At 51.6% G+C, this 27,942-nt stretch overlaps 12 protein-coding genes across 12 annotated transcripts; 6 read left to right on the plus strand and 6 right to left on the minus strand.

Annotated features, from left to right (window-relative positions):
- Positions 1 to 140: 140 nt before the first annotated feature.
- Positions 141 to 1,406, plus strand: TRV_00304 (uncharacterized protein; the record flags this gene model as incomplete). Its single annotated transcript, XM_003025496.1, has 2 exons — positions 141 to 393; positions 511 to 1,406. 2 exons carry the CDS (start codon positions 141 to 143, stop codon positions 1,404 to 1,406), a joined length of 1,149 nt encoding a protein of 382 aa, XP_003025542.1.
- Positions 1,407 to 2,164: 758 nt separating this feature from the next.
- On the minus strand, positions 2,165 to 2,899 carry TRV_00305 (uncharacterized protein; the record flags this gene model as incomplete). Its single annotated transcript, XM_003025497.1, has 1 exon — positions 2,165 to 2,899. The coding sequence occupies one exon, from the start codon at positions 2,897 to 2,899 to the stop codon at positions 2,165 to 2,167; it is 735 nt and encodes a 244-aa protein (XP_003025543.1).
- Positions 2,900 to 3,860: 961 nt separating this feature from the next.
- TRV_00306 (uncharacterized protein) lies at positions 3,861 to 6,683 on the minus strand (the record flags this gene model as incomplete). The annotated part of the gene is made up of 3 exons (XM_003025498.1): positions 3,861 to 5,263; positions 5,314 to 5,502; positions 5,540 to 6,683. The coding sequence occupies 3 exons, from the start codon at positions 6,681 to 6,683 to the stop codon at positions 3,861 to 3,863; spliced, it is 2,736 nt and encodes a 911-aa protein (XP_003025544.1).
- Positions 6,684 to 7,681: 998 nt separating this feature from the next.
- Positions 7,682 to 8,575, plus strand: TRV_00307 (uncharacterized protein; the record flags this gene model as incomplete). Its single annotated transcript, XM_003025499.1, has 2 exons — positions 7,682 to 7,852; positions 7,952 to 8,575. 2 exons carry the CDS (start codon positions 7,682 to 7,684, stop codon positions 8,573 to 8,575), a joined length of 795 nt encoding a protein of 264 aa, XP_003025545.1.
- A 77-nt stretch (positions 8,576 to 8,652) lies between these two features.
- Positions 8,653 to 9,864, plus strand: TRV_00308 (uncharacterized protein; the record flags this gene model as incomplete). Its single annotated transcript, XM_003025500.1, has 2 exons — positions 8,653 to 8,777; positions 8,844 to 9,864. The coding sequence occupies 2 exons, from the start codon at positions 8,653 to 8,655 to the stop codon at positions 9,862 to 9,864; spliced, it is 1,146 nt and encodes a 381-aa protein (XP_003025546.1).
- Positions 9,865 to 10,368: 504 nt separating this feature from the next.
- TRV_00309 (uncharacterized protein) lies at positions 10,369 to 10,665 on the plus strand (the record flags this gene model as incomplete). Its single annotated transcript, XM_003025501.1, has 1 exon — positions 10,369 to 10,665. One exon carries the CDS (start codon positions 10,369 to 10,371, stop codon positions 10,663 to 10,665), a length of 297 nt encoding a protein of 98 aa, XP_003025547.1.
- Positions 10,666 to 10,917: 252 nt separating this feature from the next.
- On the minus strand, positions 10,918 to 12,625 carry TRV_00310 (uncharacterized protein; the record flags this gene model as incomplete). The annotated part of the gene is made up of 4 exons (XM_003025502.1): positions 10,918 to 11,861; positions 12,048 to 12,272; positions 12,355 to 12,499; positions 12,560 to 12,625. The coding sequence occupies 4 exons, from the start codon at positions 12,623 to 12,625 to the stop codon at positions 10,918 to 10,920; spliced, it is 1,380 nt and encodes a 459-aa protein (XP_003025548.1).
- Positions 12,626 to 12,792: 167 nt separating this feature from the next.
- On the plus strand, positions 12,793 to 13,613 carry TRV_00311 (uncharacterized protein; the record flags this gene model as incomplete). The annotated part of the gene is made up of 4 exons (XM_003025503.1): positions 12,793 to 12,830; positions 12,912 to 12,995; positions 13,084 to 13,227; positions 13,427 to 13,613. 4 exons carry the CDS (start codon positions 12,793 to 12,795, stop codon positions 13,611 to 13,613), a joined length of 453 nt encoding a protein of 150 aa, XP_003025549.1.
- A 3,255-nt stretch (positions 13,614 to 16,868) lies between these two features.
- On the minus strand, positions 16,869 to 17,796 carry TRV_00312 (uncharacterized protein; the record flags this gene model as incomplete). Its single annotated transcript, XM_003025504.1, has 2 exons — positions 16,869 to 17,600; positions 17,719 to 17,796. 2 exons carry the CDS (start codon positions 17,794 to 17,796, stop codon positions 16,869 to 16,871), a joined length of 810 nt encoding a protein of 269 aa, XP_003025550.1.
- Positions 17,797 to 17,851: 55 nt separating this feature from the next.
- On the plus strand, positions 17,852 to 21,586 carry TRV_00313 (PAP/25A associated domain family; the record flags this gene model as incomplete). The annotated part of the gene is made up of 3 exons (XM_003025505.1): positions 17,852 to 18,467; positions 18,583 to 18,885; positions 18,969 to 21,586. 3 exons carry the CDS (start codon positions 17,852 to 17,854, stop codon positions 21,584 to 21,586), a joined length of 3,537 nt encoding a protein of 1,178 aa, XP_003025551.1.
- Positions 21,587 to 23,369: 1,783 nt separating this feature from the next.
- On the minus strand, positions 23,370 to 24,608 carry TRV_00314 (uncharacterized protein; the record flags this gene model as incomplete). Its single annotated transcript, XM_003025506.1, has 1 exon — positions 23,370 to 24,608. The coding sequence occupies one exon, from the start codon at positions 24,606 to 24,608 to the stop codon at positions 23,370 to 23,372; it is 1,239 nt and encodes a 412-aa protein (XP_003025552.1).
- A 522-nt stretch (positions 24,609 to 25,130) lies between these two features.
- TRV_00315 (pentatricopeptide repeat protein) lies at positions 25,131 to 27,674 on the minus strand (the record flags this gene model as incomplete). Its single annotated transcript, XM_003025507.1, has 1 exon — positions 25,131 to 27,674. One exon carries the CDS (start codon positions 27,672 to 27,674, stop codon positions 25,131 to 25,133), a length of 2,544 nt encoding a protein of 847 aa, XP_003025553.1.
- Positions 27,675 to 27,942: the final 268 nt, after the last annotated feature.

Here is a 27,942-nt window from a genome sequence, read left to right on the forward strand (position 1 = left end):
TTGTGATCGGATACTGGTCAGCTGCGCCCGATACCAGTGGAGTAACCGGGGAAGCCAGGCGCAGCAGGGCAGACAGCTCCAGGCCCACGAGAACCGGAGAATCCAGTAATGTAACCAAACTTGAGGCTCTTTACGAGACCATGGGCGGATCAGCCTCCTTGGTGGATGTATATATTGTGTATATGGCTGGAGAGACGTCAGTTGTATGCAGATCGAAAGTGAAGGATGAGGTGGGATGTTGCCTGCAGGAGGAGAAGTTAACGTTATTTACGTACGATCCAGAGGCTTGGCGGGACGATGGCCAGAAACGGCAACTTTTGACATCCTCACAAAGAACACCGCAGAAGATACAAGCTCAAGGACCATCCTTACAAGCTCACTATTTATCCAGCAGTACATATACGACTTGCGCAGCTACCTGAAGAACCAAGAGATAGGCTGAACACTTCAAAAAGCCATTACCACACATCCAGAACTCAAGAATGCTACAATACACAGCCACGCCTGTAGAGGCAGCTCCCGCACCCGCAGCGGGACCAGCACCGACAAGGACAAACGCAGAGATCAACCTTTCAGTTCTCCGACGACACAACCCATCCATATCCTCCATCCTCTCCCTCGCCCAATACGCAGTCATCTACCACTTCAACGCAAGAACACAGCTATGGGAGAAGATCGGGGTGGAGGGGACACTATTTGTCTGCCAACTTACCCCAGGCGAACTGGGTGAGGACAGATACAGCGTGTTCCTACTAAACCGGCGAGGAATGAACAACTTCGACGTCAAACTTTCAACCGGAGACGACATTGAGATCACGGAGGAGTACGTTATATTGAAGGTGGACGAGGAAGACAACACCGCTCCCCAGACACCCGAGAAAGGCGCAGTGATGGCTTCACCTGGAATAAAGGCAATGATATATGGGATTTGGATATTTTCGGAACCGCCTCCGAGCTCGACTGCGGATGCGAGGACGCTGAATGCACAGGTTATTAAGGAATGCGCGGTATATGCGGGGGAGAGCAGGAAGGCTGCGGAGGAACGACTGGCTGAGGAAAGAAGGCAGGCTGCTGCGCAGGGTAGTTATTATCCTAGTGATACGGGTGACGGGGAAGGGTTGCAGGGCGGAATACCCATGGGTAGACAGATTTCGCTCAAGGAGCTGTTTGGACAGCAGAGAGCGCAGGATGATGAGTGGAGTGTCAAGGTGCATAGTCCGGGTGCTGGGAATGCAGGGCCGCAACACACATCGTTCCCTCTGCCTCCTCACCAGCCTGCACCTCCGCTTCCCCAGCAACACGGAGGATGGAACCAGACAATGCCGTTTCCTTCGGGTGGGAATAATGTGTTGGGAGAACTCTTCCGCAGCGCCAGTATGAATTACCAAACAGGAAATAACAACTAGCCTTGAAAAGCACTTTTTGATACCCGGTTGCTGCTTCTTGGTTTTTTTACTTCTTGCATTATTAAAGGTGTTAGGGGCATAGCTCTATAGAATATTTTTGTCTTTCCCACCACACAGTCTAACTATTTGTCTATTCCAGACTCCTGAACTATATCTCTAATAAACCGACCAACCTTCTTTGCCATAATCTCATTATGTCCTGGATGAAGTTGTTAGCTCCTAGCACTACTCGGTTCCCCGTGGTTGCCACTCACCTATACAGAACCCATGAACAACCCCATCCTCGCACACCGTCAGAGACGGAGCTGGACCATCCTGTTGATCTCTTGTCTTGGACCGAATGATGTCTTCCCTAGTCGCCTCCGCTACCCAGTGGTCATTCCGGCCAAAGTAGAAGATCATCTTCGTAAGCCTGTCTCCAGAGGCATGTGTCGGGCTACTAAACCCCCATACCTCATCGTTCCACTTATCAGTGGATATCTCCCTCATTTCATCCGCTGCCATATGTCTGTGGATTTCCATTAGTTAGGTATCGTCAGAAACAAGTACCGGAAAACATACAATGCCTGTCTGACGATATGAGCGTTTCTCAACATCGATACGGTCGTCTCAACGGCCTGCCTGCGAGGATTCCTCATGAACCGGCTTACGACGGCGTAGAGCAGCATCTCAGGCAGTACCAGGACAAGAAACCGTGCAAACAAGCTCACTAGGAGAGGTAGACATGGAATATACAGCAATTTCTATCCCGATTGCAGTTAATTAGCATCGCCATGATATTCTAGACGGGCCCGTAGACATACCGTCAGTATCCTTCCGTTAGGAGACTTCGCTATATCCACCACAGTAGGAAACAGCATGATACCGCCAATGATGTCGAGGCCAAGTCCGTTGGCATCTCCATTTCCATTTGCGTCACGGGCGGTCTGGATCTTCCTTTGGAGACCGGCCTTCTCCCTTCTGCGCCGCATGATTTCCATAGCCATGTATGCTCCCACCGAATGGCCCATGACAATAACATTCGCTCGAGGCTGTTCGTCCAGTTTGCGCTCTCGCATAGCGGCGTCCTGCCATGCATGAACGAAGGATTCTAAATCCCGCTCCATGAAGGATATTTGATCATTCAAGCTGTAGAGAGCTGTGGCGGCGGCTGAGTTGCCCTCTTCTCCTTGAGCGGGAACCTCGAAGCCTCCCAGGCTTCTTCCGCGGATGATATATGAGCCATTGCCATCGGAAGTGGCATTGGCCTGGGATAACTCCGACGAGAGCAGAGAGAAGAAGAGATGGTAGTATGCTATTAGGCCTGGGTTGCCTGAGATGAAATATATCAGTGTCGTGGATGGGTAGAGGGAGGTGGTTCCCCCGCCCTGGCCTCCAGGACTGACATGTGATAGGAAGGAATTGGGCGTGATGTGAGGGTTGAGGTTGATGTTGATGCCGGGAGACATGCTGCGTGGCTTGAAGAGGCGGGTTCTGCGGAATATGCTCTTCATTCTCATGCGATCATGCATGGCCCGTCAATCGAGCAGCCAGCCGCGGCGTTTAATGCTTGGACGTTGCAAACCTGACGGGAGCGGTGGAGCCGCATCAAACTCAACCTCAACCTCAACCTCACTCAACCCAACACCACTCTACAACTGCACGAAGAAAGGGAAATATCAGAATAAAAGTCTCTATTATATCAATTGATCTGCCTTTTTTTACCCAGCAGCCAATTGAACAAAGCCGGCCCGGGTTCGAAATCCTGCATAACAAACAGCAAAGCGACTTCCGCCATTGAAACTGCCTGCCTACCAAATTCAAACCCCATACCTAACTATCAAATACCGTTCCATTCCCATCCGTTCCGTCCCATAGACAGGTAAACATACTCCATCACACCATCCCAGCCCATTCCCATCACCGTTCCCAAACGATTTGAAGAACAAATTACAACACTCAATCGATCGGATAACAAAACAAGCAAGAAAGGAAAATGCACGCAAGCAGACAAGCTAGCTAAATGGACAAGCAAACGAACTGAACTGAACTCCAGGGCCAGAAAGGAGGGCCCGAGTGGGGGTTTTCTTCTTCTTCTTCTCTCTCTTATTTACCGTACAGAGTGGATGGGTGAGTGAGTGAATTATGGGAAGCTGAAGCTGGCTCCGTGGGTCAGTTGGCATGTAGGTAAGATGCTGCGTAGAGAAAAAAAAAGGGGTAGGGAGTAAGGATGTTATATGGATCGAAAGCAGGACCGAAACCGGAGTGGAGAGAGGGATATATTGGAGTTTTGGATGAGAGGTTCGTAGAGCTCGGTTTCGGGGTCGGTCGGTCATTCGTGGGTATGTATGTATGTAATGCAAGTATTCGCAGCAAAAACACCCCCTTTTATCACTCTATAGATCAACTTTTTTTTTTTCAGAACTTTTCAGCATCTTCTTTTTGCTTCGTTTGAATTTGATTTGCATTCGCGTCTTAACTCGCTGTCGCTGTGGCTGCTACTGGCGTTGTCGCAGTTGTTGGAGTGGCACTGGCAGTCTCGGGAAGAGGCTCATTATGCTCCGTGCTATCTTGCGAGCCACCTCCTCCGCTATCGGCTGAGCCAGTGTCAGCGTCACTGCCATCACTTATGGCTGCAGTAGCTGGTGTTGGGGTGCCGTCAACAATTCCTGCACCGTCGGTATGTTTCTCCCCGGCTGGCTCCGGCTTTGACTCCGAATTAGAATCGGTTAAGTTCTCCTGACTCTGATTCTGACTCTTGAGCGCCATCTTTGTAGAAGGCGAGACATTCAGCGTAATTGCAATCTTCTTCCCAGCTGTCTGTGGCTCCTTTGAACCATCTTTCTCAGCTCCGTTGCCTTTCGAGCTCGGGCTGGGGCTCGGACTCGCACTTGGGCTCCGTCCCTGACCCTTTTTCGTTCGTAAGCTGCCGTTTCCGTTCCCATTACCACGCTGGAATAGGGGGGAGACGGAGTTGGATGGGTTGACCGAGTTGCGCCGCTTAGAGCCCGAGGAGAGCTTAATAAGTTCATCGTCGTCATCATCCTCTTCTCGACGGCGCTTTTCAGAAAATGAGAACCGCTCGATTTTCTGCTGCTGCTGCTGTTGTTGCTCTTGCTCTTGCTCCTGCTCTTGCTCCTGAAGCTGCGGTGTTTGCGCACTCGCATCTTGCTCATCCATGGCGTCATCATCATCGTCATCGTCGTCTGGGTAATCGACAAGCGGCTTGTTAGGGGTGCCATTGGGGGCGCCGGAGTTTGTATTTTCGGGCTTAACCTGTGATGAAAGCTTGGGCATGAGCTGCACAGTTCTGTGTCCGGAGCCTCTGCCACAAGAAGTAGCAGCCGCAGCCGCAGCCGCAGCAGCTACTTCGCCCTCCCAAGAGAAGAATCCTACCTCGTCTTCCTCATCGTCTGAGGTCTCAAAGTACTCCTCCTCCGCGGCGGTCAAGTCACGAACACCCATTGCACCCCAGCGTTGGGCGCCACCACTGATAATCATGCGTGTGGGCGTTGACGAGGCTTCGTCCTGGCTGAACACGGTGCTTGCTGCATCGCTGCTTTCGGCACCGGTGGCGGCGTTGGTTCCGTATCCTTGCATCTGGTCGTAGCGCAGGATCAGGTTCTGGAAGGTATCTACGTAGGTGATGTTCTGGATCTTTTCGCGGTAACGTTCGACAACATGGCCTATGATGGGCTTGATGTTTTCGCGTTTGATGAATTCGAAGAGGTCGAGGCAGGCGGAGTTGAGGAGGTTGTCGCGGGGCATGGTTTCGTAGACGATGTTGAGGATGAGGTCGAAGGTGTTGTTGTGGGTGAGTTGGGCGTGGTAGAAGGTGTCGTGGAGGCTGACGAGGGTGCGGAAGAATTTCAATGCCACTGCAGCGGTTAGTCTGGATCAGATTAGATTGGAATGTAGGCTGGCGTACTTAGTTTGAGGTGTTTCTGGGTGACGGTGAAGAGCTGGGCGACTCGCGGGATAAGGGATTCTTCGCGGATGAAGGAGCGGCTGCGGATGGGATGCTGGCGGACGAAGAAGGTGAGAATCTCGACTAGGTGAGCGAATAACGACACCTGCTGGAACGACAATCCGGAGACTATAATCACAGTCAGTATATCTATAGATACATATATATGTATGGTAGGGATGCGTACGGTCTTCTTGTTCGGCGAGGTGAGTTAGGGGAGCAAAGAGCCTCTTGGCCGAGCTGTCAAAGTGGTTCTGCATAAAAGCGTCAGCAACGGGGTGTGGTTGTATCTGAGCCTGGCCCTGGCCGCCCTGCTGGCCCTGACGCATCTTTACTACCTCTCCAGAGCGCAACTCTTGCATCTGCGGTTGTGGATCAAGCAAGACCTTGAGGGCGTCGGCCAGCTGGTTCTTGACGCCCAGGTCTGCCTCGGAATGCAGCAGGTCGATGAGGGTGTCGGTCAACGAGACCTTTTTGTCGGTAAAGGCCTTGAGCATGTATCCGCGCATGGTGATGGGGTCATGATCGAGCAGGACGACTAGGATATCGATGCCGGTAGTTCTGAGGGCGGGAGTAGGATGTTTGACGGCGAATGCAATGACTGAAAACAGGCCGTGGTTTATGAGGTTTGCAAACAGGTTCCCGCGGGACTGGGCCTGGAGGTTCTTTGCAATGCTCATGCACTGGTGGAGGAACTGGACGGCGTCTTCACGTTTGCGAGCTTCGGCGGGCGGGGACTCGGGAGCGAAGAGGGAGAAGAGTTCGCAGAGGAAGGCGGTGTTGGTCTGCAGGTGCTGGACGATGTCGACCTGGTTGAAGAAGATGAGGGAGTTGAGGACGGAGAAAGTAGGGTCGTCGAGGATGCGGGCGAGGACTACGTCTTTGAGGTACTGCAGGCGCCAGGTGTGGCGTATCTTGCGCAGGATGATGGGATCTTTGATGGGGACTACTTCCTTGTAGCGGGAGCGGTCGTTGAGGTACTGGCGGTGGTTTGCCTTGTGGGTGGGGAAGTCCGGGTCGTACTCGAGGGCGCCGACGACGGCGGAGATGACGGGATCGGAGACGACCTGTTCGATGATGGTGTTGTCGTTGAGCAGGATGAGGGCCTTCATGATGTTGCAGAGGCGGTGGAGGTCTGCGAGCCCCTCGAGGTCTTCGGCGACGGCGACCAGGGGAAGCAGCTTGAGGATGTACTGTTCCTGGATGACGAAGCGGGCGATGGCGTCTCTACCTGGCTGGGTAGCACTGGCGCCTACGATGAGGTGTTCGATCTCTGCGAGGTTTGTGAGGTCTGGCGGCGGGAGCATGATGGCGCTGGGGAGGCCGTCCATGGCGTCGTCGGACAGCGAGTCGTCTTCACATTTTTAGTATCATATATGCACAGGGAGGGTAAAGAGCAAACGTACCAGCCCCGAGGGGAGCGAGATTCTGCTGAACATGGCGCACGAAATCCCTACTCTAGAGTGTCAGCTGTCGCGTGTCCTTTGGATATGTATGTATGTATGTCTGGTGTCTGCCTGATAGCGAGAACGAAGGAGTCACAAAAGTCCGCACCATATCACTCCGCAGCCCTCTGCCTCCTGGAAGCTCAGCGCCATGTCTGTCCCGTTCTGCTCGGTCCATACTATCAGTGTTTCTACCAGCAGTCAGTCCAGGGTCTATCGTAGTAACAGGAGTAAAGGCCTACCCTGCTGCTTCTGGTATCCGTCCTCGCGCGAGATGCGAGTCTCCAGCAGCATGCGATCCGGCTGGTCCTCCGACTGCACCAGTATCTTCGGCTCATCCTGTGCACGTCAGCATCACTTTCCCTGTCTCTCGTTCGTTATCTGTAAGGGCAGAAGAGGTACACACGTCTGTGATCTGGCCGGTGCAGAAGCCCGTCCCCCGGTCGAACCAGTCGTTGTTCCGCAGCTCGTAGACCTTGACTCTCTTGCGGTCGTTCAGCGGCGGCACCGGGAACGACATGGCCATGGCCGCTGCAGGAGGAGCGCTGCCCTCCGTGAGTCTCTCTCTCGCGTCTGCCTGTCCGTCTGTCCGTCTGTTTCTTTTGCGGGTGTCTCTTGCGGTGATGCCAGCCAGCGATGCTGCAGGGCGAGTTGAGTGCGGTGGGCGTTAGGCGACGCGCAAAACTCTGCCTCGGCTGGCGCAAGCGCGGTGCGGCGGGAAGGGCGTCTAAGCAGGGAGAAGAAGAAAGGAGAAGCAGGAGAGGAAGAAGTCGACGGCCTTCCGGGTGTGTTTTTATGACGGAGGATGTCGCGGTGACGGCGGCGGGAAGTGGAGGGTCGAGGGTCGAGATGCTGGTTAGAAGTTCAAGTGGTGCAAGTTGAAAATGACGAAGAAGAGGAAGAAGAAGAGGAAGAAGCCAAGGGAGGAAGACGAAGACGAGGCCAGCCAGCAAGGGACGGCCACGCGACGGCGAGCTGCAGGGCTAGTCAGGGAAGATGCAGGCAGAGAAGAAGCAGAAGAAGAAGAAGAAGAGAAGAAGAAGATAAAAAAGATGGTGAAGATGAAGACGGTCGAGACGTCGAGATGGCGCTTTTGGTGACGCTGGCGGAGTCGCTAGCAGGACTAAGACTCTACGACTCTACGACTATTCTAGGACTATTCTACTATTAAGAGAGAAGAAGAAGAAGAAGAAGAAGAGAAGAGAATAAGAGAAGCTCTTGCTGGAGTCTTCAGTCTCTTCGTCTTCGTCTTCTTCTTCACTGCTGGTTTCTTCTCTTCTTCTCTTCTTCTCCTTCCACTGACTCTACCTCTTACTGCTCTTCTTCTGCCTACCATCGACTGCTCTCTCTTCCTCTCTCTCTCTCTCTCAGCTTCTTCTTCTCTTCTTCTTCTTTTCTTCCTTTTCTTCTTCTTCAACTTTACTTTTTCTTATTTTTTTACCTTTTTTTACTTTTTTTTTCTGGCTTTTTTTCTTTTTTTCGCCGTCGATTTTTCTATCACTCGCAGACGCTGGACTCTCGGACTTCAAGATATCAAACAGACAGACAGACAGACAGACGAAGACGAAGACGAAGAGAGACCTCGTATCCCTCTCTGCGGCCTCTTCAGCGACAGCCTTGACTCGCTAGCCAGCCTCGAGCAGACGACTTCTGGGAGTTTTGCGTCTGCTTCTGCCTATAAAGCTCCCTCGTCCTCCGCCGCCACCACCACCACCACCATCTACACCCTCGATATATCACTATATATCACTACTATATCACTATATATTAATATATAATAGTCAATATGGCTGAAGACACGATTGAGTCTGCGCGGTCAACGCCGTCAGAGGGAGCGTCGACTACCCGGCCGCTGATGAAGAGCGCCGATGCCTCTGTCCAGCCAGTAGTCGCTGATGCAGAGACCGACAGCGACAGCGAGAAGAAGGGCTACTTTGCCTACTTTCGCACTCGCCAGTTCTACATCGTCCTGCTCTTGGGGTATGCTTCTATCTTGCTATTCTATATATCCAGAAAGAAAAGAGAAAGACTGACGGGATAGGATAGCCAAATACTCGCGCTCTGCATCACGGCGACCAACACCTTCTCGGGCCTGCTCTCGTCCGCAGGAACCTCCATCCCGGCCTTCCAGACGCTCTTCAACTACGTCCTGCTCACCCTCGTCTACACCTCCTTCACGCTCTACCGCTACGGCGCCCGCAAGTGGTGGTCGCAGCTCGTCCTGCGCGACTGGTGGAAGTACCTCATCTTCGCCTTCTGCGACGTCCAGGGGAACTACTTCATCGTGCTCGCATACCGCTACACCACCATCCTCAGCGCCCAGCTCATCAACTTCTGGGCCATCGTCATGGTCGTCCTCATCTCCTTCACCCTGCTGCGCGTCCGCTACCACTGGGCCCAGTATGCGGGCATCCTCGTCTGCATCGGCGGCATGGGCGTGCTCTTCGGCTCAGACCATATCACGGGTGCCAACAGCGGCGGGCCAGACAAGTCTCGCGGCGACCTGATCAAGGGAGACCTGTTTGCCCTGCTTGGAGCTACCTTTTACGGCCTCACAAATGTCGCGGAGGAGTACCTGGTTAGCAAGCGGCCGATGTACGAGGTGCTCGGCCAGCTGGGCATGTACGCCACCGTCATCATGGGCGTGCAGGCGGCCATCTTCGACCGGGCCTCGTTCCAGCAGGCAGTCTGGAACGGCGCGGTGGCGGGATACCTGGTCGGGTATACGCTGTGTCTCTTCCTGTTCTACAGCCTGGCGCCATTGCTCTTCCGCCTGGCCAGCGCGGCGTTTTTCAACATCTCCCTGCTCACCAGCAACTTCTGGGGCGTCGTGATCGGGGTCAAGGTGTTTGGCCTGCGCATCCACTTCCTCTACCCCATCGCCTTTGTGCTCATCATCATCGGCCAGTTTGTCTACTATCTCGGCAGACAGGTGCTCGGCGAGGCCATGAAGCCCTGGCTGGGCGAGAACCAGGAGCAAGGTGTCATCGGCATCGGCACCGCCAGGAGGAGGAGAGATCATGGCACCAATGATGCTACTGCTGCCAGCGCTGACTCTAATGTCTAATGATCCATACATACATACATCTCGGTACATATACGGAGTATACGGAGTATATCTTCACCATCACCATCATATATATATATCATGACTGTCATGAGTTTGGATACTTACTACATAGCTAATACAAAAAAAAGGTCATTTCGTTCATTCGTTCAGTCATTTCCCTCCAACCGCAAGGCTGACAAGGCAGACCTGTAACCGAGAAGAAGCAAGACAGTAAGACTCGCTTGCAAGTAACAAATTGAACCTCCCGTCCCGTCCCGTCCCTTAGCTAGCCAAAAGAATAAAAAGAAAGGAGAAGCCATCGGGTATTTATTACAACTTAGCACACTGCACACGAGTCAGATGAAATGAAATGCATTAAAGAGTAAGCAGAAGAACGAAAAGAAAAAAAACTCCGGAATGATAAGAAGAGAAGAACGAGAAGAAAGAAGAAAAAGCAGTCCAATTCCCAGGCTTCCCAGCCAGCCAGCGTAGACAAGTCGAAGTTGCGCCTGTCTTTTATCTATGGCCCTCACCACCAGCATCCGCATCCTCAACCGCACCCAGGCAAGAACACACACAATCAACACCAGAAAGATAGACAAAAAATCAAAAAGACAGACAAGCAGCAAGAGAGAAAACAAGAGAAACATTCCAGGCCGATCCCTTCAACCCTCCTTTCCGATGACAGTATATAAACCCCAACAGACAGACAGACAGACAGACAGACAGACAGATGAAGCAACCAAGAACGGTAAATGGCGGATTAAAGAGTTGAGTGGACTCCTTTGCATCCCCTTGAAGTTGAACGAGATGAGATAGTAACCAAGAAGAAGGGGAATGGGGAATGGGGAATGGGGGGGAATAGATAGACGGACCAGAAATGAACCGAAAGAAGCGACAGCAAAAAAAGCAACCTATTAGTTGAAAACCAGCGAGTAACAAGCAACCGACGACCAACTACCGACCAACAACCAACAACCAAACCGCTGCCTTGGGAATCAGGCAGTATAAGCAGTAGAGTAAAAATGAATGAAGACGACAGGACGTAAAATGGTGTGTGCGTGCAGTAAATCATCCCCAGACAGAAGCCTGGACGCCGAGCTGGTTCTTGCCTCGCCATCCCCAGCCCAGTCCGACGGTGGGGGAGGATTCCTTCATCGACTGGCTGGTGCTGTTGTTCCCCGATGCAGATCTGCTGGTTGCTGCCGCGGAGCTCGATTGGGTTGCACTGCCGGCTCCCGCGTCCGTGCCGGTGCCGTTCCCGCTGCCGTTGTTGCCGTTGCTGCCGTTGTTGGCGCCGCCGGTAGCACTGGTGGCGGCGGCAGCGGTGCTACTGCCGATTCCGCCGTCTTCGTTGGGCGAGAAGCCGTAGCTAAGCGGCGAAGGGAGAGGAGTGGTGGAACGCAAGCTGAGAGATGGGTTGGGGCTCTGGTTAGTTGGTGGTTGCTGCTGTTGTTGTTGCTGCTGAGGTTGATGCTGCTGCTGAGACTGCTGCTGCTGCTGCTGCGGTTGGGCAGGACGAGAGCCAATGGGACCTACGCGGGATGGGGAGGAGTCAGTCGTTCCCTTGCCAGTGGGGGAAGAGGTGGGTGGCTGGCTGGGTTCAAAGACACCACCGTACGTCGTCGTCGTCGCCGCCGAGCCCGGGTTGGTGTTGGAGGGCGGAGAGGCCGTTGAGGGAGGCGAGCGCGTGCGAGGAGCTACCGAGCACGGCACGTTGGCTCCCGATGTGGCTTGCTGGGTCTGGCTGTCGGCATGGGGCTGGCCGCCGAGAAAGGGGTCGACGCCTCGGGGTGAGGCTCCGCGGCCGCCGCTGGGGAGGCCTGTCGTCGGGGTGCCGGCGGCCTGCGAGTGGGAGTCGTCGCCCGGACCGGCACTGGGGGTCTGGAGGGCGGAGTCGTTGCCGTACAGAGCACGGTGCTGGCGAGCAATCAGGTCACGGCGGCTCTCTTCGGTCATGGCCGCTGGGCTCATGGATCGGTCGGATTTGTCCCCTGAGATGTCGGCGAGAAGGCCTTTTTTCCCGTCGAAAACAAAGCCAAGAAAAACAAAGATAAGTACAAATCCATATAAAAGCAATATACAAAAAAAGGAGAATAAAATAAAGAGAAGAAGAAGAAGAAGTAGGTCCGAGATGTAAGGGTTGGTTGGATAGCTTCGCAGCCGTGTGGGAATGAAGGTATGATAACAGTATCACGTACTTCGATTGTATTGCTGTTCTTGGTGGTAGTTGCGTAGCTCTCTCTCGCGCTGGGCAGCCAGTCGACGCTTTGCCTGGATCATCTGTTCGGTCTCGTTCGGACGGCCCTGGAAGCGTTGAGCGGCGTAGAAGCCCTGCAGGTTCGAGGCCGAGTGCGGACGCATGGCATCGTAGTCGCCAATTGAATGGTGACGGGACGCTGCCATTGGGCCCATAGCACGGGGATCTAGACATCCAACGCAGATTCATCGTTAGCAACCAACACAACCAACACAGCATCCTCGATCTGGCTTCAGGCACAGACATACCGGTGAAATCATAAGGTCGACCCATCATCATCGGCATCGAGTCCCGACGAGGCAGACCTCCAAAGGTCTTCCCGCTCTTGGACAGGTTATCGATGGCTCGCTCCACCTCTTCATGGTTCAACCCGTCACAGTTAGCATCGTCGTTCTATCATCAGCCCTTTTTTGGCCGAGATCAATATGTATATATATGTATATCTATCCATACCATCGAATTGAGAGGCAAAGGCGTTGGACTCGGGTTCTCTCTGGACGGTCGAGCTAGTGCCTGCATTTCCCCCACCACCAATTGAATCAGCCTCAGCCCGTTGCAAGTTGTCTTCAGAGTTGCCGCTGTGGTAGAAGAGGTGGCTGTCTATACCTGACCGTGAAGGGGGCGCCGACGCTTCCCACGAGGCCTGGCGCATGGGAGCCTGCCATCCCTGGGGCTCGTAGTATGCCATGATGTCAACGTCGACGCAGGTGGTTGTGGTCTTCGTGTGTGTCTTTTCGAGGGGAGAAAATCGAGTTTGTTCCAGCGCAACTTTTTTTTCTTGCTTATAAATTTCCGGAATCCGCAGGGAGAAAAAAAGGACGACCGACGAAACGACGCAGGAGGGAAGAAATAATAAAAAGAAAGAAAGAAAACTGCAGCAAGAGACGCCGTTAGTTAGAAGGGGAGATCTCGGAATTCAGGGGGACGTTTGCTCTCTCGACCAGGGACGGCGGCCTGTAACCAAGGTTCCAGCGCAGCTTTAAGCTTCCACTGCCGCAGTTGAGAGTGAAGACGAAGACGAAGAATGAAGCAGGAGAATCAATTGTAGAGGAAGACAGCCAGCGAGTCACTCACCCAACGACGACGACGACCCCGTCTTCCAAACAAAAAAGAAAGAAAAGGTACCTGGGCTATCTGGGGCCTCGCAAGCCCATGGGGGATCCGGCTGGGAGAACTGCGGCGAAGGAGTTCCCTTTTTTTTTTTGGCTGCTCTTCGACGGAGCGAACGGGAAGCGAGGGGGACGCAGGGAGGCAGACGAGGACGAAGACGAGGACGGACGAGCGAGACGCAGCGAGGAGGGACTTTCTGGGGGCCCGCAGAGACGGCAGAGACAAAGACGAAGACGAAGCTGAAGAGACGCTGAAGCAAGAAAAAGGTCGAGAGGATGAAGCAGGAAAAGAGAGAGAAAAGGGAGAGAGAGAAAGAGAGAAAAAAAAAATTCGTGAGGAGGAAAAAAAACGACTAGAAAATGCGGCAAACGGTCGGACAGAGGGTGGTGTATTGTAATTACGAGAGTTACGCCGCGGAAGAGACAGCTGGGCCCCGCGCGGAGGGAGGTGCGGTTACCATACGATACGACTACTGAAACGACCTAGGGGGAAAGGCCGCGACATTGGATGGAGTTGTAGATAACTTGATAGACGGACAGGAGACAGCACAGTAATTAAGCCGAGGAGAGGAGAAGACGGCGGGAAGATCAAGTACTGGGCAGTGTGGAAAAAGGCAGAGCCGGAGACAGGGGAAGAGTTGCACAGACACAGCTACGGCAGAGTACGAGGACGGAGCACAGCATCGCAGGACAAGACAGTCGAACCATGGGACGGCGAAGACGGCGAGGGCGATGACAGGAGAAAAAGGTCGACAAGTCCGCGCAGATGATCTCCAGCCCTACCTCAGCCAGGTCGATCAGATATCAGAGATCCGGGTGGGTTTAGAGTGTTGCTGGTTACATCTCATCTCGCCTGTCAGAAGGCCGTCACCCCCGGGACATGAAGCAGAAAGAGGCCGAACAAGATGCTTGACATGCAGGTAGGAGAACCGTGGGATAAAAAAAAAAAAAAAAAAGGTAGACCTGCTCTAGCCGGCTGCAAGGAGGGGCCTGGCTCGTCATGGCCTGGCTGTTGTTGCAGGCCGTCATTCCAGCGCCTTTCCAGAAGCCAGCTCGCATCACATATATGTCAGTGGCCGCACAGCACCTAGCTGCTCGGACTGTGACATGATCGAATGGCGTCTTGGGAGGTCCACTGGACGAGATAGACGGACTGCGAGCATGGCCGGAGATAGCCTCGACCTTGGAGGCCGGACGGAGCGTGGCAGGGATGGAGATATCAAATTTCCTCCCACGGTGGTGTAAGTAACTAAGTAAGGGCTGAAGGTTGGAGAGCATAAAAGTCGACGATGCGGAGAACACCCGTATAGTTAAATAGTAACTAACTAGCTAGTCAACGGTCTTTTAAGTTCGCCGTTTATCACTATCTTGAGGTCAGCTTTGGTATATAAAAAGGGCAAGTCCATACATTCATACATACATACATACATACAAGCCTGAGGATAGTCGTTCGGGTCACCAGTTAGTAGCGGCTGATCGACCATGAAGATGATGTGCATCACGCCAGCCGAACCGGCTCAGAAGTATGTAACCTACTAACTTGGGAGTCAAGCAGATGAATACGAGACGAGATAGCCGTGGTAGCCAGAGAAAAAAAAAGGGACATCAGTCATCATGCAACCCTATCTTGTTAGTGTTGACTGAGTTAACGAATCCCAGATATAGGCCATGGATGGGCTCGCTAGCCATCACGATGTGCATACTTTCTCTGCCAGAGGGTGTGCGTGTGCGTGCCTGTATATACCATGGGCTGCCATGTGAGAGAAGCTTCTGTTTGCATTTGATATAACCACGGAGCAGGTAGATATCACTCGGGATGCAGCGGTTGGGGAAGACCATGCTCTCTTTCCCTCCCTTTTACTGTCACCCTTTCCCCATCTCCCTTGCCCATTTCCCTATCTTCACTCTTCACTCTCTTATCTCCCTTGCAATGGTTCGTCCTGCTCGGGAGTGTACCCTGGTAGCTACTCCACTGGAGGAGGTCGGGAGAGACATCCGCCGTCCTGATCATGAATATCATGGAGAGCAAGCCAGAGGGTACTCTGTCGCTCTCTACTCCAGTTGGTCCCTCAGTTGGGTCCGCAGTATGTATGTATTGTATGAGTGCAAGTCAGTAGTCTATCGTTTCCGGCCAGGCTAAGGGAACCGGCTGTCCATCCGCTCTTTGTCTGATCGGCTAGTTTTACCTCCTTCTGCTCCTCCTGATAGGAACATGTATGAGGTCTAAAGACAAAAAATATATCCGTAAGTGCTTACTTATATGGGGCTGACCGAGTCCTGGTGCTATTTTGGGCCACCGCCATGGACACGGCATGACTTTCTTTCGCATTATATTGCCTCGTGGCGCGGGGTGAAGATAGTTTATATTGTCTCGATTCCTTGAATGAAGGTTTAGTTTAGTTGATTTGTCTTGTTTGGTCAGTTAGTTAGTGTGTATCGATACCGCGTGGACGGAGTGTACAGGGATACCTCCTTCGACATAAATTTAAATAATGGCCCCGGTGGGCTGTCCTCTCACAGAAGTACTTAAGTATACTGTACAGGACATCCCTCCCGCCTACCCCGGGCCCAAAGCCATGATTCTTTGTCCTGTGTATGGTCAACCGGGTAATTTTGGAATGCTTGGAGCGGCCGGAAAATAAGGTTATGCTCCTTTTTCTTCTTATCTGTGTTATAACTGGCCCGGCTAGATGCATTGTCCATATAATAATAATAATAGGGGAGGGAGGGGGGTGACCCCATATAGTAGAGTTGTAGTCAAATTCTGGCCCGGCGTTTTACCATGGTGATCAACCGCAGAGGGCAAGCAGGCAGTCTTGAGAAAGCCCGACAAGACGACCGGAAGAAAGGGAGCAAGTTCTCGAAGAAAGAGGAGAAAAAGTCCGGGGTAACTAAAAAAAGGGAGAGGAGAGGGAGTCTGAGGCTGATGCAGGATGAGCCAGCCAGCCAGCCAGCCAGCCAACCGTCGAGCCATCGAGCCAGGATTGAGACCGGTGCTCCGTAATCTCCCATGTCTTAATCAACAACGCAGGTGGAACTTGTCTCTTGCATATCTCTTGTCCAGCACGAAAAAAGGGGGCCCAGGCCAGCTTAAGTAGATAGTTATAGAGCCGATCCAGCATCTGTCCGACGCTGAGCAGCAGCACACATAGGCAGAGAGGGCCGGGCGAAGCCTCCGAGGGCTACCATCGAGCAGGAGGCGCACATAGTACAGGGAAGCAAACTTCGTCTCGTTTCTTTTTCTCTGTAAAAGCAGTTAGTACATCCCTGGTACATCCCTGGGCCTCGTCCTCTGCCCTACGTCTGTCTGGCTGTCCATCCTCCTGTCTGTCTCTTCCTGGAGGCGCCTGTCCTGTCCTGTCTCTGGCTGTCGTCTCGTCTCGGCAATAGGGATGTGCGAGCGTAGCATGGCGGGCTCCAGGCATGACTCTCGACCAAGGCCATCACACGATCGAGCAGGCCTCATGCGTCTCTCGCCGTCACTGCTGCTGCTGGTGGTGGTGCTGCTGCTGGTCTTTATCGACCCTCCTCTCCGTCTTATCGTAGTTCTCCCATAGTCTTTTCTCTGCTCCGTCGACGGTCTCTGGTAGTTAACTCTCTGCCCGTCAAAGGGCCCATCGTAGTTTGACGTTTGCAGCCACTGCACCTCCACATTAACCCGTTCCTCCCCTTCCGCTCTCCCTCTCTGCCTCTCTTCCGTCTTCTCTCAAACCGCATCTGTCCGTCTCATCTCCATCTCCATCTCCATATCCATCTCCATCATCACCATCACCATCACCGTTGCTGTCGTGTCGTCGTCGTCGCTGTCTTCTGTGTCGTTGCGTGGGCCTTGAGGTTGACCTTCTACGGCCGCCCACTGCGACCAGCCCCGAAGCCCCCTCCCAAACTCGCTCGACCTTCCTGGAACTTTCACTTCGTCGACTTTCATTCCGCAACTTCAACCTTTCTTCAACTTCCACCCAGCGCTCCACGACCAGCCCAGCTGCTGCATCCTCTTCACGCCCCGTCCTCGACGCCGTCTCTCTGCCAGCACAAAGACCGTTGTCGTCTCGCTCGCGGCTGCTCCTCGCTGTCCTGCCTCCCGGGGGCTCGATTGACTGCAAATCTAGGTGTTTTTGGCATTGGCCGCCGGTCTCTTCTCTGCTGCTCACTGCGTTGCGTCTACCTGCATCCTTCACGGACCGACTCTCTCTCTCTCTACGCTTGCTCCTGGGCTGCTGGAGAGTCCTCCTCTGCCAGTGGTGCTTCGCCTGCTGCTCTCGTGTTGCCGATTGGGTTGGCTCTCTCGCCTCGAGTCTCCAGCTGCTTACACGCCGTTGAAAGAGAGGACGGACGCCCTTTCGCCCTTCCTGATATCCACCCCCCTCCCCAAGCCATCTCTCTTCCTACGTGTCCTGTATCCATTTACCGTCTACTAGAAACTCCAGTTTTAGCTGGCAGGAGGCTCTTTGGCTTTGCTTGCTCGCTGCAAACAAGATTCCTCGCCTCCCTTTTGTGACCCACGTTCTCCAAATCCCGGGAAAAGGCAACGGAGAAAATTATATATACAACCAGCCAGCCCGCCCTTACGACTTGGTCCATTCCTGACAGACAGGAACAGCCCTATCGAGGAGGAAATTCGGACGTCGGCTGCTTCATGGGAGCAGGTGTCAATGGGCATGTCGCATCTTTACACAGCAAGGGTGACGTCTCCCCGGTAGCGTCAGATCGGTCTCCCGCCATGGCCTGGGCTGTGCCGACTGAGATCCCTAATTACCAGCCCCCTTTCCGACCTACCCTCCCCACACAACAATCTAGCTCTCTCCCGTCTACTCCTTACCAACTCCCTCGTGACCTCTCTTTTCGATCCAGATCCCCTTCACCACACCGCGGCAGTATATCTCCCAGATCTGCGCATTCCGAATTCAACCATACCCTGCCCGCCGTCCGGAAAGAATATGGCGGGGGCTGCAAGTATGAGACGGGCATGGCCCATTTCAGAAGGCGGATGCCATACTCCCTTGGCAGTGACATGCTCCCGGACGAGCCTGGACCGCTAAAGGAGAAGCTTGAGCCCGAAAAGGAGGTAAAGCTGAGTAGGGACATCAAGGAGCTCTACCAGAAGCTATTACCGTCTCCAGAAAGTGAAGAGAGAAGGGTGAAGTTTGTGCGGAAGCTCGAAAAGTTGCTGGACACTCAATGGCCTGGCAACCAGATAAAGGTCAATGTTTTTGGCTCTTCAGGGAACAAACTTTGCACAAGCGATTCTGATGGTACGTTAACTATCCAGACTCTCTCTATATTTGTCGAATGACAAACTGATTTACTTGGTAGTCGATATTTGCATAACGACACCGTCGAAATGCTTCGAACCAGTCTGTGTTCTAGCCGACTTTTTGGCCAAGAGTGAGCACTCCTCCTTATTCTACTCTTCTTCAACAAGGCCTTTCTTCGCTAATTCTTCGTATACAGGCGGAATGGAGCGAGTTGTCTGTGTGTCACACGCAAAGGTTCCTATTGTAAAAATATGGGATCCAGAACTGCAGGTGGCTTGTGATATGAACGTCAACAACACACTAGCACTCGAGAACACGCGGATGATTAAGACGTACGTCGAACTCGATGACCGAATTCGGCCGTTGGCAATGCTAGTGAAACATTGGACCAAACGGCGCATCCTTAATGATGCTGGTATGACTCTCCTGTGACGCTTTAGTTTTCTTTCCCCTATTCTCTCTTATGTTCACAAACTAAATTCTTCGACAATCATGCAGCGCTTGGAGGCACACTTAGCTCATACACCTGGATATGTCTCATCATCAACTTCCTACAAACACGAATACCGCCCATCGTTCCGAGCCTCCAGAAACGGGTTGCCCAGTCAGAAGGTTCAACAGATGGTTCCTCCATAACCTCTACCACATCATGTACCTCCACATATTCCTCGTTCGATGATGATGTCGAAAAGCTCGGCGGGTTCGGTGACGATAACAAGTCGACACTAGGCGAGCTATTGTTTCAATTCTTCCGCTACTATGCCCACGAGGTTGACTACGAGAAGAATGTCATGTCGGTTCGTCATGGAAAACTAATATCGAAAGAAGAGAAAGGGTGGCATCTTCTACAAAACAATCGTTTATGTGTCGAGGAACCGTTCAACACTTCAAGGAATCTAGGCAATACCGCTGACGATACATCTTTCCGTGGTCTCCATCAGGAGCTAAGAAGAGCTTTCAAGGCAATCTCCGAAGGCAATCTGGATGAATGCTGTGAGCAGTACGAATACCCACCAGAGGAAGAACGAGTCTGGGAGCGTCCAGCACCCCAACCACGTCCCGTTATCACCCCCGTGCCACCAGCCCATTCAAATACCCGTGGAGGCAGAGGTGGAGGAAGGGGAGGACGGAATCAAAATCACTACAACAATCGTGGATCGCATGGAGGCCGACGGGCATCCAGTGCTGCCAACAGATCAAATATGGCTCGGCACCAAAATGCGGCCTTTGCTGCGGAAATTGCCTTGCAGGCGCAACAGGCGCAACATGCACAGTACTTACTGCACGATCATCTCTACCAACAGATTCAGATCCTCCAGGCACAGGAACAGGAATTGCGCATGAAGCAAGCTATGATAAGTAGTCGCGGCAACGCCTCGTTACTGCGCCAACAATACATCCAATTCCCGATGGTCCCCCAGCAGGACAGCGGTTCGCCCGACGAAAACTCCCAAAATCGAGCAAACATTATGCATGGCCAGGGACCCCTTACAACCCCTGTCCGACAGAACATCTTTTTCAGCCCTTCCTTTGTTACCCCCGTCAACGTTGCGGCACCACAGCCACAACCACAACAACCTCCATCAAATACGACAAATCCCCCCTCCCCATCTCCATCTACCGTGACGCCAGATACCCGCCGAAACCACCGACGGTCATCAATCACTAATAGCTCTCCGAGAAGTAGTCTAAGGGCCCAGTCTCAGCCTGCCCGGCCAATATCAGCCTGTGTACCAAACAACTTCAGCACGTTCTACGCAACTGCCATGGCCCAACCAGAAGCACAATATGTCCAGCAGCAGAGTGCCCGACAGTCACCGGATTCGCCTCAACGCACTCCAACAGAAAAGGACTACGGCTTCCCTGCCACAGGACCGTACTTCGTGAAAACAGGCCCAGTTGACGAAAATGGTATCTCGCCAGAGTACATAAGTTACTATGTTGGGGACTCACCCCAGACTCAAGGTACTTATAGCCGGCGTTCCATGGCATCATCGTATCCAGGTCACGCTGGACTTGCCATTCGCAATACCGGGCTGTATAATATATTTTATACCCCGACGGAATACCGACCCATTCCAATGCCAACCTTTGACCAGTCAAATATACCCCTGGAACAGCTGGATCACATGAACGTCCACACTCGAGTACCTCAGCAGCAACACTATCATCAGCAAGCTACACAGCCAAAAACCCATTCAGGCCAGGGTCCATTGATAATTGACGGGTCCATCCCTGCGAACGACTTCCGTCGCCAATCTACCCAAGATGAGCATAGCGAACAGTTCTTCACCCCGCAGCATTCATCCGTTCACAGTCAACGAACGTCTCGACAAGATACGCCGAATAACGGGTCTAGAGAACCATCTCCAACTGAGCAATTAGTTTATGACGAGGCTGATTCGGTTTTTGGCACGCCACATCATGAGACCCAACAGCATCATCCACAACTTAATGGGTGGACGCAAAACATCAGAACTAGCAATAAGCCCGCCATCAATGACCACATCGGCAGGCTAGAAACATTGTCAGAGCAATTGCAGCGTTTCCAGCTTTCCGATCCAGCATACTTACCTCATGTGGATGCAAGTCAGCTCGTCAAAGAAAATGGCATTCATACCCACGAACAGCACCACCACGCCAATGGGAGCGGAAATGGCAATGGCAATGGAAACGGAGTACATAATGCGCCCGTACAATCGCAAAAGCCAGCCACGAATCCAAAGGCTGCTCCTGCCAAAGAAACTGGGCGCGGCTCTTCCCCCACCGTGAAACGGCGTGGTAATGGCCCTGGAGCTGACACAGAGCACCACCCGAATGGCGTATCGCAAAAACAAAAACCAAGATGGCATTCTGTTAGCGGTATAGCCTCCTCGGCCATTCCTAATGCTACCGAGAGTAGGGAATCTCCGAAGCCCAACGGCGTTCACACAAACATGAAACCTGTTTCGAATGGCGGCGGTCATGACCACACCTCCACTTCCAATACCAACAACGGTGGCAACGGAGGCTGGCAAACCACGACAACCAAAAAGAAGAACAAGAAGGGGGCAAACAAACCGGCAACTGGAGCAGAACCGCTTCCTGCCGACGAATCGCTAAGAAAAGGCGGATGAAGGAACCAGTTTCCTTCGTTCCGTCTTGTCTCTCTGTAAAAAGAACCAAAAAGCATATATTTCGGGTTATTTGATTCCGGGATATAGGTATGATGTTCGTTCCTATCGATAGGGATATGCTCTGGGCTCAACAAATGGAGCAATCTACAACTCCCTGAAGAGAGTAGCTTGACCTTCACAGCTTCAGTCTGTCGCGGCTTTATCTAGCATGCAACTGCGCAAGTTACTATCTCGGCGCCCTGGCACGTCCTATCCACTAAGGCGCACAACATCAGCCAATAATACCAAACTAGAAAAAAAAACACACAGCCAGCGTACATATTTTCACAAGATTGAAAGATTCAACGCCCAATTTCTCCCCCTTTTTTCTTTTCTTTTTTTTTTTTTCACTTTTTTTTTTTTTTCTTCATTCAACAGGCGCGCGCGTGAATCGGTTTGGCTACTAGCAGCAGCATGTATGTGTACCCCCATGGAAGCAAGAGGTGAATAGGATTATATTCCTTCCTCTCTTCCCTTTCTCCCGCCCCATCTCTTCCCCCTTATCCCTTTTCCCCTTTCGGTTGGCGGTTGCTTTTTCATTTCAATCACAGCGAAAAAACCTTCTTCTTTCTTCTTTGCTATTACATGGGAATTAAAAGAACTCAGCATGTCAGTGATGAATTGTGTTTGCTATTTTCCCCTTCTTCTATCTGTCTCCCTACCTGTCTGCCTATGGATAGTGTTAATGCACTGCTCGGCACTGTTTCTAACCACTTATGCTGTTCAAGCTATGCTTGATGGGTTGATTGATAGTTTTTAACTACCAATCTTCTTTCCTCCTTTATCACCCCTTTCTGTGTCTAAAATTGGATGGATTATTTAATACCCCCAGCAATATCCTATTGTTTTTTTTTTTTTTGTTCTGTTCTACTCTGCTCTATTTCGCCTTTAGCCCATTGTTCTTGTTTTTTATTTCTGCTGGTTTACTCCCTGTTCCTACTACCCCTATAGATGCAGAATGGTCCTGTGCATGTCTTTACCCTTTTACCCCTTGTTTGATATCATTATCTGGCTACTTTATTGTTTTTTTGTTCTTTATGTTTGCTTGGATCATCGGAACGGGGTTGTAAGATGTTCTGCTGTTTTTTCCTCAAAGCTTTGGTCGAAGGTCAGGAATGTAGGGATAGAAGCTGTCTAGAGAGTTAGCGTAGCTAGTTACAAAAAAACCAAAGGAAAATTAACTAAAAAATAAAAAATTATATAAAAACAAAGACCATGGAATTGAGATTAAGCCATTAATTAAAGTATAATATTATGATTTTAAAGAGCAGAGAGGGGAGGGAAGGGTAGAACATTGAAGAACAGGACAAGAAAATCTAATTAATCCAATATCTCAACGTAACACTTATGCAAACATATAATGCAGAGATAATGCAACCATCAAGTCCGACCAACCCCAGTCATTAGAAAAGGAATGTATTGAAAATGAGCTAGAGATAAGCCTATCTGCCTAGCTCCGAAGCTCGGCAAATATGAAAGGAAGAATGACCCTGCAGGCAGTAAGAAGCACGATCATGCACTCGAAAAGGGTCAATGGGAGGAGGTAGATGGGTTTGCTAGTAAGGTGTAGCCAGATAGCGAGGAAGGATACGGAGTAAAAATGCCGTAATAGAACCCAAGGTGATCGAATAATGCCGGACAGCAGTCCGATGGGGCCGTCTATAAGTCCAAGTTGGAAATACCTGAAGCAGCCTCGTTGCAGGACTTTCAAATTAGGGTCTACGTAGTAGATTGTTAGTAACCACTACCCGGTAACAAAGGGAGGAAAGAAGATATGCTTACCACCAGCGGCGAATATAGAGTATAAGGCTTGAGCAAGAATATTGATGACAGAAATCAACGACTTCCGTTGCCAGTGGAACTTGGACAACTGTCTTAAAACAAGTTTGGTATCACTTAAATCAGGCACCGCCTCCGGGCTAAGCAGATCTCGGAGGAGAACGACATCATTAAATGCCACGGTCATACCGCCACCGGTCAACGGGTGACGCATGTTCAGGGAATCACCTAGGAACATCAATCCGGGGATCCTATTCGTGACGGGTCTGAGGAAGGAATTTGGCATAGACCGGAAGCCTCCCTTTTCTAACGCAGCTTCAAATGAGGGCTGAATACACTCTGGCAAAGAAGGCAGGACGACATTCCGCATGTGGCCCTTTACACCTCCGTTGGCAACTGACGCCGAAGGCAGGTTGTCCGGTATATCAATTAGAATTCGAGTCTCATGTTCTCCGATCTGGTATATCAATATGGGCGGGAAATCACCCAGGACAACATGGCCGTGGCCCGGTATGGGTAATTTCGCATCTATAAGCTCCAGGCCCCAGAATTTCGATTTGGCGACTGGTTGTATGGGGAGGTATTCCTTTCGGAACGTAGAGGCATAGCCATCCGCGACAACAGTCAGGGGCGCAAAATAAAAGTCTTGTTTGCCATCAGTCTGGCATTGAACTCCAAGGACATCCTCTGTATGCGTGGATTTTATGGTGGAAACGGCCTTGGTCTCGACAATGGTGACGTTCGGGTTCGCGGCCGCGGCCTCTCGTAGGCGCATGATAAAGCGGCCGTGGTGGAAACACCTGCCTTCCAGGATCTTATCGTTGGCATCGCTGGGGAAAGGTATCTTCACGCCATTGCCAAAATATATCACATCGTATCCATATGTCCTTACAGCATCTATCCCCTCCAGGCAATCTCTCAGGCCGAGTTGTTCAAGAGCTCTCACCCCGCCGGGTTGAAGCAGCTCTCCCACTATCCGATCAGGCTCCTTCAACGACCTCTCAAGCAATATAACGCTCCGCCCCTGGTTCCCCAACGCAACGGCCAGCGTACATCCAGCAATGCCAGCGCCAATTATCACGACGTCCGCTTCGTGGTGTTCGTATCGTCGCCGCTCGGCTTCGTCGCGGTATGCCTTGGGCTTCGCGGAGCCATTCGCAAAGCCGTTGCCGCTCTGGGGACAGGGAGGAGCCTCGACAACCATTGTAGTAACTTATCGAAAGGGTAACAAAATCCGGCACTTGTCGCTGTCACCGTCGCTGCATCGTCTGCTTGCCGGGGATAAAGAAGTCTGCCAGCTGGCCTCGAGCCGTCGCGGCGTTCAAGCAATTTATTTTATTTTTCGCTTTCTTTCTTTCTTTCTTTTTTGCGCAGGGGGAGGAAAAAGCTTGGCATGAACAGGTACCTCACGCCACCAAAAGGGCAAAAAAGAAAAAACATGTGAAGATATGAGCATCCAGGATGGCATGATCTTTCTAGGGGGGCCCGGAGATTAATCTATTCTATAAGTAACAACCAATGCAAGGAGGAGAAGGAGGGTAAAGAAGGTTGGCTGCATCAAGGTATGTACATAATTCAAGGCAGACATATAAAACATTAATAATAGCTGGTTGTTAAGTGGTAGAAAGGCCCGGCGGTCTGCATAGCTGGGGCCCAGGGGGTATAACTAACTATATCAACGCCTAGATTTAAAAAAATAATATACAAAGAGAACGGATAGGTGTGATCAGCCATGGCTCAGCTGTAGCTCTGGCTCTGCGAGTTTCCTGCTTCCTCGGGAGCCTACGAACCCGTCCATTTCAATAGGACCCTTTCGCTCCTTTCCAGACGCCGTTTCAAACTCGGAACGCTCGCACCAGTTGGCAAGGGTGTGAGCGAGACCGCTGGCCCGTAAAGCTGGATCAGGGAAGGGAACAGGCGTATCATAAGATGGAGTGGGTTGGGCCTTCGTGGGCATTTCATCAGTTGGCGCCACGTTAGCAGTATCCACACGGCCACTTTGGGCAGCTTCCTTCTGGTCAAGCAGCTTCACAAGGTATTCAAGGTACTCGAGTTCGTCGTAGAGTGCATCGTCAGCCGCGTTCGGCGTCGAGGTCTCGGAATGCTGCTCAAGGAGGTACTTGAGGTGCGCGACCAACCGTTGCAGCTCCACGACTAGATCTCTGTGTAGTGCTGACTTTCGGCTCATTGCTGTCAAGATAGCCCACCGAAGCCCTCTCCGGCTACCGCTGGCCGCAGCTGCTCTAGAAATCATCTTCACAGCAACAGCATCAAACGGCACTGTAGCACCGTATTTTCCCTTGTTAACTGCGCGGAAGAGTCTCAGAGCTGCTCCAGGCTTTCCGTGCTTGATCAACATTGCACTGGCACTAACAGTCATATGGTGCTTGATTGGAAGCATGTTTTCTTCAAGTGTCCGGTAGAACAGGAAAACCGCCATTTTCAAGGCCTTCTCTTTCGACCTTACCTCGAAGATCTGCTTGTAGAAAGTCCCCAGTTTTGTCCTGTCGAAATCAGGGAACAATCTACTGGCTTCTTCAAGGATTTTCTGAGCTTCGTTTGCGCTTCCATTGTGCATAAGGCTCGCAACAACAGCTAGTTCAATATGAATCTGCTTCATGACTTTACCCGATGCCTTGGCCACGGTAAAGAGCTCCAGAGCCTCATCCATTCGGCCAGAGTTAATGCTGTGGATCATTCTTTTCCGGAGAGCAACAAACTTGTCCACATCTCGTCCACTTGTTGACGCATACTTGACTTTATCTGACCATGTTGTCCGCTCCCCAGTCCAAGGTAGTTTGTAGGCTTCTTCAAGAGGGAAAGAGTCCCTATCAAAGCCAAGTATTCTCTGAGAGGCACCAGCCCGACCATTTTTCTGCTGGGATGATCGGAACATCCGCCATAGACCAACCGTGCTCTTCTCGCAAGTCATTCTGTGATTCCTCAACAGGTGAATAAAATGTTCTTTGTTAGATGTCACATTCCATTGTCTAGTTTTTGCAGCCTGCAAAAACTCATCAACCATTTCCATGCTTCCCTTCTGGATAAATGCGATGAGAATATGCTCAAAGAGAACATCGTCCATCTCCAAGCCATACTCGTCAATTGCTTTGAAGATAAACGTCCGGATGCTTTCGCCAGAATTTCCCAGGAAGTATTCAAGGAATATGCGATCGAAGATCTTTGTAAAGTTTTTGCGGCCAGATTTATCTAATCCCAGCTCGTGAATCTGCTGGAGATATTCCTCCACAGCTGGCCAGTCGCTCTTTAGTGCTTTTCCGTACGCAAGAAGTCCCAGCGGTCGTAGCCCAATAGTAATGCCGTAGATGTCTTTCATTTCCTCAATCAAGGCCTCGGCCTTCTCGTCATACCCAGATTCGATATACGCTTTTAACAGAGGATTGAATAATCTCTCCGTGGGTGGTATTCCGAGTCCCAAAAGGGCGCTAGCCAACTTCCCAGCTTGTACCTCGACCAGTTCCATGTTACGGCTCTTCGTGTAAAGGCCACCCAAGTATATCGCACACAACCCGCAGCTGCTGTCATCTTTTAGGTACCTGAAGATAAACTCCTTCGCTTCTCCAAGCCGAAAGGAGTCCACAAGGGATCGCAAAACTAGGGATCGAAGTTGATATGACAATTCGAAGCGGTCGGCATGGCGCAAATAGAGTGATGCAAGGGTATCGGCGCTCCATCGTGAACCCTGTGCTAGGAGTAATGCTTCCCAGGAATCTGAAGTCACTTGTCCGTTTCTCTCATCCCATCTGAATATTCCTCCAGCAAGAGATGTATTGCCAGCTTTCAGGTTTTCATTGAATATACTAGTCGAAAGTTCTTTTAGCGTCTCCATGTTTTCCTCAACGAAGTCTCCCGGTGGGCGCAAAAAATGGTGGGCGGCTTCAATCGGTTGGCCTTGTTTTAAGTGATTTTCAATTCTCGATTTCCAATTTTGATATTGGTCTGATGGAGATATATTTAATGAAGAGCCGCCGAATTTCATCACACCACGAGGGTGAGAATATCGGGCACTTAGATCTAGCGATCTCTGTCGGCGATTTTCTGGGAGAATACCGATGTTCGAAGTACTGCTTGATATCTCGGACTTCTTTTCATGAGTGTAGGTTGCTGGTGCTGTAGCATCTTCTCGACCCTCATTTGCAAGTGTGCCTGTCCGCACAGTATTTCGATTTCTGGCTCGGTTTTCAGTAGAAGATTTCCTTTTCATCGAGTCGAGTCCCAGAAATTCTCCCGCCTCGGCCGCTTCCATCATCCTTTCCACGGCTAATCCTCGTCCCGACGTGCTATAATTGGGACATGACGATTCCAGGGTTCGCTTTTGCTCGACTAGATGTTCTGCTAAACGAACTCTCCGATTGACTTCGTATGTGATTGTAGCGACTGTGCATACACTCCCAATGACACTGGCAGTAGAACCTGCTAAGGCTAATCGTCGTAAAACCCGTAAGGCCGATCGCGAGGGGACAATGTTTCTGGTTGACGGCCGATACATGATTGTCCGCGGTAGTGAGGGATGGGTG

Source organism: Trichophyton verrucosum (genome assembly GCF_000151505.1).
Source record: "Trichophyton verrucosum HKI 0517 chromosome Unknown contig00020_1.f1.exp, whole genome shotgun sequence".
NCBI lineage: Eukaryota > Fungi > Ascomycota > Eurotiomycetes > Onygenales > Arthrodermataceae > Trichophyton > Trichophyton verrucosum.